The sequence below is a fragment of the Perca flavescens genome, chromosome 7 (assembly GCF_004354835.1).
Source record: "Perca flavescens isolate YP-PL-M2 chromosome 7, PFLA_1.0, whole genome shotgun sequence".
Lineage (NCBI taxonomy): Eukaryota > Metazoa > Chordata > Actinopteri > Perciformes > Percidae > Perca > Perca flavescens.
The window spans coordinates 18173966-18185180 of NC_041337.1; the positions used below are offsets into that span (position 1 = coordinate 18173966).

The window sequence follows — 11215 nt, forward strand, 5'->3', positions numbered from 1 at the left end:
AGTTAATTCACATTTAGCTGCACCTTCAAGTTCTAAAAATGATTTATGACAAGCTGCTTTATCTTGTGGCTCTTTGAGAGCTTAAACGGGAGGCTCAGGGTGGATAAAGAAGTCAGATGTGTAGGCTAATATGCCAGTGTGAGAAACGACAACAATCCCAGTTCTAATTGTTTTATTTATTTTATAGCTTACACGTGTTATACTGTTCATATAAAATGTACACATCCTGAAAAAATAGTATGGCAATAATAGGCATGTTTGAAACCAATGGCAGGACTGAATGTAATGATTAAAGTTAAACAAAGTGGAGACTGGTCACGATGTTCATAACAAACAAGCCTAGCTTATTACTCTGAGGACTTTACTGTTCTCATTTGAGTGAACGCTTAATGGTAGGCTACTTTTAGTCATCCTTTACATGCATGACAGTAACATGGCTCTAATGTGACAGCAGGAGAGTGAAGCTGTGATTTCCCCAACTTTACAAGACAGCCTACTTATCGTCTCAGCACTGTGATGTGTCACTGCGATGTTATGAAAAGAATGGATACAATGAACATTGTGGCATTTCTTGAAACTTACACACAGAACGTCACCTTTCAATACTATTCCCTAGAGTTTCACTCACCTGTTATTATATAATTTCTGCACCAATTAAGAAAATCTGGCACCAAAATCTTTCAACTTTATTTATTAACAACCTGTTTGGAACGCATAACATATAAAGAAAAGCAGCATTTACTCTATTATACAGAATACTGTTTAATGATAGCCTACTGAGATTTCATAAGAGGGAAAAACAAAACAGAAAACAGTAAGAGCAATGCAATTCGTCAATAAAGTGTTAAAAACATAAATAGGGCTTAATGTTTCACTATTATGTATTAAGATTTACTGTAACAGCACTACTTATGATCTTTGGCCAATATGAGGCTGAAATGGTGTTATATTTCTCACTGTACAATCTTATAATGCAGCTTATTTTATTTTATTTTTTAAAATAAAGCATGTGGCTGTCAGGTGCATGTTGCTGGCAACAGTCTGCCCTCTGCAGGAAGAAGACAGTGGATCTTTCTGGAAACCTGTCAACGAACGGAGATCTCAGTGGTCTCTACCAAGTTACTTGGTATGCGACAGCGCCCCGGCTCCCAGTCCGTACCCAAATCCCTTGGGACCAAATTGTTTGCCATAACAGCCTGTTGAAAAGAAAGGTAATGTCAAAAACACTACACTAAGGTATCAACATCATATTCTTCAGTTAACCCCAGTTGGTGCCTCGCATGCATTCGAGTCAAAGCTAGCTAACCTTAGCAACGTCAAAAGCATTAACGTTAGCCCCATTTGGGGCATCAGCAGAGGGGAAACGGACTCAACTTGGAGATATTGTGTTTGAGCGTTGGTGTAGTCCCTTGTAAACATTCTTTTTAGGTAGACTAGAAATAAGCTATCTATAGGACAACTAGAAACGTTGAAGATATAACTTGCTGCTGGATTATACAAATAATAATCCTGCAGTTCTGAGCTTAGGTTACTGGCCAACGTTCAAGAGCAACTTGGGAAGCAGCCGGTTAAACACATTTGTTAATGTGCATATTTCAATATCCACATGGACAGGAGAGTCTTTGAGGATTCTTGAAATAGACCTTTTCCACAGCCGACAGTTTTTATTTACAAAGCAGGAAGCCTCTCTAGTGATCCCTCATGCACACTAAACCCTGGAAATGGGTGGAGAACAGTCATCATTAATGTTATAATTAATTAATCAAGGAGTACCGTGTGCCGTGATGACAAATTCAGTATGGGGCAATTACTGCCTCTAAAAAAATTACTTTATTTGTCTCCCCTAAATGGAATGCAGCCATAACTGGATGTTTTGTGAGTTAGAAAAGGGCACATCAATAATGCACTGTAATTATGGTTTGTGGAATCCTGAAACAGTTCTTTCAAATCAATATAAAAACTTGCTCTATTTTTCCTATTCCTGAAAATGTTATTGTTGTGTACTTGAGGACATCTTTAGGTAGGGGGCCCTCTGCTGTATTCTTGTGTTTATTACAACTCAGTCACCCACTCACAGGCCACTAATAAAAAAAACATAGCAGATTATTTTCTCTCTCGCATTTAAATTTGATTGTTGCATCCAATCATTTCCCCCCTCCTCTAGTTTAGGATGTGCTATCTTGCGCTTTTAGTAGTCACACTGTGTATGTTGTGTTACATTATGGTGCATAATATCATAATCTCTGTCAGACAAATGCAGCTTGCATGGATCAACACGGGTCAACCTGCCTGGCTTCACCACTCTGGACCAGCATTGAAAACAGGTCGGACATATTACTATACAATGATATAATACCATTATATATACTTATAATAGATATCTTATTGGCAGTAACGTCTAGCCTCTTGACCATGAATGAAATCTCAGAGTGAACTTGAACACAATTTGGTTAGTTCTTAAGCCTCAACAAGTTCTTCTTAAAAGAAGAATTTGTTATTTGTTATCTGTTTGAAGATTGTGTTAAAGAATGCTTGTGCAGTTTCAAATACAGGCTTCCTGTGTACATTGTATAACAATAGGCTATTATTTTGTTTGATTTCATATAGGTTTTCATATTTCGTATAGGAAGTTTTACCTTTGCAGTAGATTTCTCCATCCTTATCAGCTAGTGTGGTTGACTCAAGGCTCTTCCCACATGTTGCACAGGTGAAACATCCAGTCTTATGCCATGACTGTGAATAAAAAGAAGATCCATTTTTAAAAAGGGGGTATTTTTTTTTGCAAGCATGCACATGTGTGTGTGCATGTGTGTTTTTTCTTACACTCCCAGCTCCAATCACTTTCTCAGCAGCGTAGACAGACTTCCCACAGCGAGGGCACTTGTCTGACCCTCCAAACTTCTGAGCCAGCTTGGATGGGTTCGGGTTGCTGGTAGGACGATGAGGTGCAGGTCTAATGGAGAGAGAGACAAAATGTAGATAAAGGGCCTAAAAAAAAAAAAGAGATCAAGAAGTGTGTATGTTTGTGTTACTCACTCTTCATGTGTAATGCCCAAAGACTCTCCCTTGTCCATGCTGAGTGTCCCTGCTCCCTGGCCATAACCGTAACCTTTTGGCCCATGCTTCTTGCCGTAGCATGCCTTGCAGTAAATTTCATCCATACGAACAGCTACAGTTGTGCTGTCCAAGTTCTTCCCACACACCACTGCAAAAACAGACACATTCACATGCACAAACACACACACACACGTATGTTATTGTTTTGAATAGTTGTGCACATGTTTTTGGGCACATTCCTGAATTTAGATAGGCTCCTAACGGTTTCCTTTTATGGAACAGTTCTATTGAAGAAGCATGTTCTTATCTAAATTCCATCACAGGAATGTTTGTTTAAAACAAGAACACAAATAACTCCACTTACAAATCCATATTTTTCAAGTTGAGGCAGAAAAAGACATTTTTATTTAATTACATTTCTTTTAATGGTGTTGTTTTACTGTTGCAATGTTTGTGATTTAAGGATAAAGAAAAAATATTCCCTTAACTGTTGTAAGTGGGTAGATTATGTTGTTTTGCTGGTGTACTTTATTCATATGTATAATTGCCCAAACATTGAAGCTATGATTTAATATTATATAATCAACTATAAAGGTGCTTTCTAGATTTAAAAAAAAGTAAATGTCAAATTTCAGCTTGAGAAACAAAGAGTAAGGTTCTCTTATAAGACTCAATAATTTACACCACTGTTCAAATTTCATACTGGAGGATATCTTTCATATAGGGAAATATACACATTTTCATACTTCTAAGTATTAAAGCATGCATGCAACAACACTATCTTGGATTTTTTTAAGCTACTATGCATGGTGCCTATTACAAAAAAATTGTATTATGCTATTCCACCTAGGCATATACATTTTCCTTTGAGAATAGATGAGCAAGAGTTCACATTAGGTTAGTATTACTTGTGACTGTAATGACAAGTGTCCGAAGTTCAGCAGTTTCCTCGTTGACAATGACAGGAAGCAGCAAAGAGTTTACTTACTGCACAGGAAGCAGGACTTGTGGAAGCTCCGCCCATCACAAAGGACCTCTTCTGCAAAGTAAACTGTCTTCTGACAGCGGCCACACTTGTTTCCCCCTCCTAATGGCATCCTTTAGTAATGCATGCAACATGAACACAGACACACACAAACACACTGTAATAACAGCTTTTAAAAACATTTCAACAAAGATCCAGCATCTTCACAAAGAAGAAGAAACCCAGAAAAGTGATTATCTATGTTTCAGAGAGAAAAAGCTAACCATTAGATGCTAGAAAAGAGTAAAAATGTGACTGTGGCTAAAATAATGTATAGGTATATTCCTTCAGGGAATACAATTAAAATGTTATTTCTTGACTTGGTTTAAAAGCCTGTAATTTGCATGTGGAACTAGGCCTAAAATTTAAAAACAATTGGAGAACTAATAAATTCCTTTACACAACCATCTGTAGTTTCTGTTGTAAGAAACCCATTTTAACATCCAGATTTGGTTGCCTGTAATTTTGGCTTTGTAAAGCCAGGCCCTAAGACTGTAATTTCACTCCTGCCAGTTCTCTGTGGCTTCTTTAATGGACCAGCAAGCTGGCGGTGAAGCAGAAAATACAAGAATAATTCATTTTTTTTTATGTTAATTGGCTAGAGTTGAAAGTTGCTCACAGCCAATGTGGAAATAATGTGAAAATGTGACCATCAGGAGTCTTAAGGTTGGTGGAATGTGAAAGACCCTGGCATCCTGCCTGTTTTTACCCAGTGTGTTTCCCAGCATGACCCTCCCTGTCCAATCTCGTGTATCCACATCCACATTCCTGACTGTGTAAACCCTCCCACCTCCCTGCCCCTGACTCACACCATCTAATCCCTGCATGTCTGCCTCATTCTGCATCAATTCTGTGAGTTGTAGGTTTGTTCTATTAGGCAGGAAATATGTTAAATGAAGAAGCAGCTGCAACTCTACCTGGGGCTCCTTTTTCTATTCGTCAGAGCAGAGGATGGAGCTGAGCTCTCCGCAAAGTATGATAGGAGGCCATTTCGACACACTTCCTGTGTGTGCCTTGCTGCACCAAATTATCTCTCTCCCTTTCTTTAAAAGTAAATAACAACACCCCAAAATTAAACATACCTACTTTAATGCTGACACCAGAATGGAACTTACTATCTCACTGTATGATATTAAATCATAGCTCAGAGTGAAGTAATGGGTGGAGCGGTTTGTGTCTGGCCACTGCTGCTCTGTGACTTTCCATCATTGTAAGCACAGACTGTTTTAGTTTCTGGGGGTTATTCACAGGCCAGACAGTGAAATCTTATAAAGCATTAGGAATAAGTTTTCTGGGTCTTAACTGCAGTGGTTGGCGAATATAATGTCTGGTAATGTACATTCAGTATAAATGTTAGTTAGTTTTACCCATAAATCATTAATACAATACAAAAAAACTACTGTGCACATTGTTGATCACAAACCATATTACAGCTCTACCCCCCAGGCAAGCTAGTTCATATAAAGGCAATTAAAAAAGTAAAATCAGTCGGTTGTTTATGCTGGATCATTGGGTCTCTAGCTTTATTTTTGGATGTGCTAACAGTTGTCAACTGACTGTGGGATATGCTTTCAGGGTGTGACAAAACCTCAAATTATAACAATGTATTTAAGTCACAAACTGACTAGCACAACTACATAAGCCTGAACGGAGTAAGATTCAGGGAAACAGTGCTGAAGCAGAAGAAGTAAAGCATGTGAAACAGAGGAAAGTGAAAGACCTTGATTATGAGTGTTCTGCTAGTGAGAATTCGTATTGACAGATACACTGACACCAACTGGTATTTTCAGAATTACTTTATACATAGGTTTGCAGTTTTTATATTCTGCATTCCTGGAAACAAGACAAGAGCTTGCTTTTACTGCCAGTAAAAGCAGCAATGTCAGGAATATTTCTGTACCAGGCATTGGTAGAAAAATAGCCTTTTTAAGACCTTTCCAGAAGCCAAACTAGGAAAAATATGACTAGAAGTGGCAAGTCAGAATGTCAAATAACTCTTTTGTGTTATTTTACAGCAATGTTGGAGTGAAAACAATCAATGAGGAGCAGAAAAAGAAGGTAGAGGCTTGGACATGAGATGAGTGTCATGATGTGAAGAGGACGCCAGCTTCAGGAAAAAAGTCGTAAACAGAAGGTGAGAAAAAACAGGTGATGAATTAAAATAAAGTTAGTCAATATTTATTTAGATTTGTACAGATAATGGCTTATTTATAGTGAATTATCACCATGGACCATGGTCTCAGAACACTTCACAACAAAAATTTACAATTACTGAGGGGAATGCATAGAGAAGTGAGACAAGGTGAGGAGTAATAAAGAGTATTCTCACTTGACAGGCTAAAAGGTTATTAGAGTCATCATTATTTTATAAAATTAGGGCAGTGTTTTGAGAAAGACGAGGTTTATGATCGCCGGTATTTCAGAGTTAAACGTCAAGGCTTCTCCTTTACCAATAATGTGTTAATTTAGTACATGAATAACCCAGGTCTTGGCTAAATGATTTGTGCAGTATTCCTGAAGAGGACTTCTGGTACATGTTGATATTTGTGGCTCTGCAAGTTTAGACATGTGGGGACACTGACAGTTGTACAGGAATGTTCAAATGGAACAGTGAATGAGAAGTAAGAAGTGAAAACAAATCAGGAAGTCCGTTCATGAAGTAAATGCGACAGCATGTGACATCTGTGTGATTTAGGTGGAGATTGCCTACTGTTCTATATCAACTTCTACACTTTGAACCAAAGAGCATTAAGATCTTTGCATGCTGTATTGGGTTTTCATTTCAATTAGTGTTACACATTGTATTACTGTTTAATGGTGTGCTTTGCAAACTAATACATGCTAGCTGTTGAAACAAAGGAGTCTGACCTGACTTGCATGGAAAATACATTAACATTGTAGTTTCTTTTCTTATCATGCATCGCCACAAAGAGTAGGAAATTAGATACAGTAAGAGGAAAGCAGGAAGCTTAAGCAGGATGTAGTATATTGACATTACTTACCTGCAGTTAGTAGGTGCTGTCAGTCAGTGATGATGTACAGGTTGAAGTTTTTCTCCCTGATCAGAGAAATGCACCACTGGGGTGTGTTCAGAAAACCAGCGGTCCAACGTTAGGTGGAGGAGTTGTACTTTTAGCCTGTAGGAGAAAAGTAGCTTATCTTACTAACCCAAATGTTATGACTTTATCCTAGACTCAGACCACGTTGATGGTATGTGCCTGTCCACTTTTCCGCTGTTCCAGACCGTGCTCTTTTAGGGAGGCGCTTCTGTTGTTGCTGCTTCAGTCTGTACACTATGGCGTGTTGAGCAACAGGAGAGTTTCTGACTGACTAGCTGAGAGAGAGCGAGAGAGCGAGAGAGCGAGAGAGCGAGAGCGCGAGAGAGAGAGAGAGAGAGAGAGAGAGAGAGAGAATGGGGAGGAAACTTGGATTGAAAAGCTGTGTATTGCCTTGAAATAGTTTATACCTACTTTAAATTAGAGCCAGAAACACAGCGAACAAAAAAAGATGAACTAAATGCAGAAGTAGTGCAAAGACATAGTTCCCTTTATGAGCACAGAAAAATAATAGTAGAATAGTTCAAGGTAGAGTGGTGCAAGAGCATTTACTGTGCATTTCAACTTCTCAAATTCCTACATTTTAAAAAGGCATTTTCTCCCCTCCCTATCTTTTTGTCTTCAGATTACTGCAGGCCTCATGTAGTAATTTCATTGCTGGTGTCAAATGACAAGAAGCTAAAAGTAGGTTCATGTATAAAAATGTCTTAGGTATTTTATAAATGTCTTCATACTTTGGTTTCAGGCTGAGCTTTACATGAAACCATTCAAAAGGCCCACTCCTCAGATAAGAACAGAGGTGTCAAGTAATGAAGTACAAATACTTTGTTACCTTACTTAAGTAGAAATTTTGGGTATCTATACTTTACTGGAGTAATTATTTGACAGTATACTTTTTACTTCTACTCCTTACATTTTCACGCAATTATCTGTACTTTCTACTCCTTACATTTTAAAAATAGCCTCGTTACTCCTATTTCATTTTGGCTTGTTTTCATTCCGGCTTGTCATCGTTAAAAAAAAAAAAAAAAAAAACACACAAAAACAACCTATCGCGCCATCCGGATAGAGTGAATTTGATTGTGGTTGGAGGAGTATAAACATATACCATTCCGACACCCTATTGGTTTGTGCACCTGCACAGACCCGGTGCTAATACGGCACCGGTGCCTTAACAACCGCTATCTACCAGACCGAATAGCACGCGGATTTCGGTGCCTTAGGTGCTAGTTAAATGCCTGCGCTTCTCTCTGATGCTCCAAAAATGGACGTTAGAGGGAACTGAAACATCGAAATAAAAAAAAGGTATCTGTGTGAGAATATAAATGTAGCAAAGAGTTGTACAGTAGTCTACTTTTAATCTTGTGTTCTATAAATACTGTACTTCCGCTCTTTAAAACATTAACATGGGCATATTTTTTGTTCTGGGTATGAGCCGTCTTTGCTTTTTGTAGTTCTTCTTTTGCATTTTAAGAGAATTGTTTGCTTTGCTATATATATATATATATATATATATATATATATATATATATATATATATATATATATATATATATATATATATATATATATATATATATATATATATATACACACATATACACATATACATACACACACTACTCTCTATGGTCCACATACAACAATCATAACATATACAAAAGAATTCCAAAACATGCACATTTTACATACATTTAAAAAAAAACAAACACATATAGTTCAAGTAAAAGAATGTCACTTTGTATCTACATATTTCCTAAATTAGTGTCTGGTAAAATAACACCACAAGCATTTACAGTCCATCATAGTTATACACTTAGATTAAATAATGTTTAGTTATTGTTGAAGTGTTTTCTAAGTAATATTTATAATAATTAATTAATTAATTAATTAATTAATTAATTAATTAATTAATTAATAAGACCTTACTTGGTGCCTCCACTGTGGTAGTTGGCAAGCTATTCCACATTGTGACGGCTCTTAACATGACAGACCTGCATACTGCATTAGTCTGTTTTTTTTTGCTTGACTAGATAACCCCTAGCTGCCTTCCGTGTACTATAACTGTGTTGGTCTCTCACATAATTTGTCTGTAAGACAAATCGGCTGTTGACTAAAACAAAAAAAATCATAAGGTTGCATAGGAACATCTTATCTACTCTTAGCCATGAGAGACTGGCATGCACACTCTGTACTCAGCCCCGCACCTGATGGACAGGCAAGTGTGAGTTTTTCTGCTTTATTTTAAGCTATCCAAACCTGAGAATAGGATTGTTGACAGAAATATAGGGAGGATACAAAGATATAACCCTGGTCTCCCCTTAGATTTCTTTAAGCAGCAGTAAGATTGGGTGAAAGTAATTCCAGCCTTTGTACTTTATCACCACAACCTTAAATGACCTTTAGGGACTAGCTGGTAAAGGTCACTCTGATATGCTTAATGGATGAGAAAGCATTAAGAAAAATGGATTAAGGAGGTGTTTGCTAATGCCGACAGACAAAGTAGAGTGGCTGAAGAGCATTCAGCTCTACAACAATTGACCTCTGCTACCATCATGTGGTCATTTTGGATACAGAACACACCAGTACAAAAGAAAGTTGGCCTACAAAAAAAAAGTGACTATGTATGTGCATTTACAGTACCAACGCATCAATTACTGTTTGTTTGACTGTAGGATTGCAACTAACTGTTGTTTTAATTAGCCATTAATATGCAGATCATTTTCTCAATTGATCTTTTAAAAAATGTCTTTACCTGACATTATTAAATAGGCTATATATTGTTTTGCTGTGCTAGAGAAGGCAGAGACCACATAGTCATCACTGTAACACAGCACAATTGAGAATTGTTCACACATTTAAGCCTCTCTCTCTTTTTGATTGTTGTCTGTGAGCTTCTGTAGAGCCTTGCTAGTTCTTATTATAAAAATCAGTGGTAACAGTAATTACCTAGATCTCTTGTCTCAAACTATGCCCGGTTAGTTCCTTACATTTGAGGGAATTGGGCCTGGAAAGTCCTTGAATTTGATGTTTAAGAAAGTATGGGAACTCTGCATTTAAAATGACAACATATTAAACATGGTAGATTCACAGTTTCCCAGAGTCCAAAGTGACATCTCCATATTGATCTAGATAATCAGCTAACATACAATATTAAATAAAGTTAACTGTTCACACAATACAGTAACGTGAGCTATTTACATTTACATTAGCTGGATACGTGGTTAAACGTAATTTGCTCTTACCAGTGTATCGCCGTGTGTACTTGGTCTAAAGCAATCCTCTCTAGTCGCAAAACATCCCAGTTAGATAGTAAATACCATAAACATATTCTTTCTAAATCTTTACAATCATTCCCTGATGTTAGGCCCGCTGCCCCAAGGTAGCTTCTCTGTTGTCTCCTCTCTCCCTCCGTCTGTCTGTCCTAATTGCCGGAGTGGAGTCTGGTGTGCGGGAGTCAGGGTTCCAGCTGCCACAATCATCTACCACAATCAACCTGTGCTTCATATACCCGGTCATTCCTTCACTCTGTGTCAGATCATAGACAATACTGCCACAGTTAGTCTTGTGCCAGACAAACCTTTACCTCTGTTTAAGTTTGTCTGTTGTGATTCCTTTAGTTGTTCCTCCATCTGCCATTGGAACCTGACTCCTGCTACCGCTCCACTCCTGCCATACACCGGACCGGAACCAGCCACCACTGGACCCCGCCGCTAGCCGGCCTACTGTCTCTCTCTGACTGACCCTTCTCCTTCCCGGAATTCACCTGACCTGTTCTACACCCTGGAAACCTGGACATGTGTGTGAACAATTTATGAAGACTTTTCGGCTCCAGAGGGAGCTGTGTGAAATCTGAAAAAAATGCCTCAATTGATGTCACTTGTTGGGCTGGAGTCTACAAGTTTGAAAATGAAAAGAAACTGGGGGTGTTTGGCGTTAGAAAGAAGTGAACCTCCTCGTTTCTGCATGAGGCAAGCGGATAAAGGCTGGATTAGCAGCTACTTGAATAAGGGACCGTTCGGTATTTATGGAATGGACCACCGGAGGAAAATAGGGGACGGTCATGTCTTTTTATTAT

General features: G+C 38.0%; 1 protein-coding gene and 1 long non-coding RNA gene across 3 annotated transcripts; one reads left to right on the plus strand and one right to left on the minus strand.

Moving 5' to 3' along the window:
* Window positions 1–670: 670 nt before the first annotated feature.
* csrp1a (cysteine and glycine-rich protein 1a) lies at window positions 671–10630 on the minus strand. Of its 2 annotated transcripts, none has more exons than XM_028582316.1 (7): window positions 10383–10630; window positions 7084–7218; window positions 4046–4155; window positions 3037–3205; window positions 2824–2953; window positions 2637–2733; window positions 671–1196 (listed from the first exon to the last, which is right to left on the minus strand). In XM_028582316.1, the coding sequence occupies exons 3-7, from the start codon at window positions 4152–4154 to the stop codon at window positions 1120–1122; spliced, it is 582 nt and encodes a 193-aa protein (XP_028438117.1). In that variant the 5' UTR covers window position 4155; window positions 7084–7218; window positions 10383–10630; the 3' UTR covers window positions 671–1119. The 2 variants fall into 2 exon arrangements, with proteins under 2 accessions (XP_028438117.1, XP_028438116.1); XM_028582315.1 differs by having other exon boundaries at window positions 7084–7415.
* LOC114558373 (uncharacterized) lies at window positions 2249–11215 on the plus strand. Its single transcript, XR_003692953.1, has 3 exons — window positions 2249–2324; window positions 6097–6215; window positions 10758–11215. It is a non-coding gene; the product is annotated as an uncharacterized LOC114558373 (long non-coding RNA).

Bases quoted from the DNA above. Each gene is read 5' to 3' on its own strand.
- csrp1a (XM_028582316.1), bottom strand. From the start codon at position 4,154: ATGCCATTAGGAGGGGGAAACAAGTGTGGCCGCTGTCAGAAGACAGTT. The intron at 2,954-3,036 runs GTGAGTAACACA...TCTCTCCATTAG, and splicing joins TTGGGCATTACACATGAAGA to ACCTGCACCTCATCGTCCTA. The intron at 1,197-2,636 runs GTAAAACTTCCT...TCTTTTCAACAG, and splicing joins TGGAGAAATCTACTGCAAAG to GCTGTTATGGCAAACAATTT.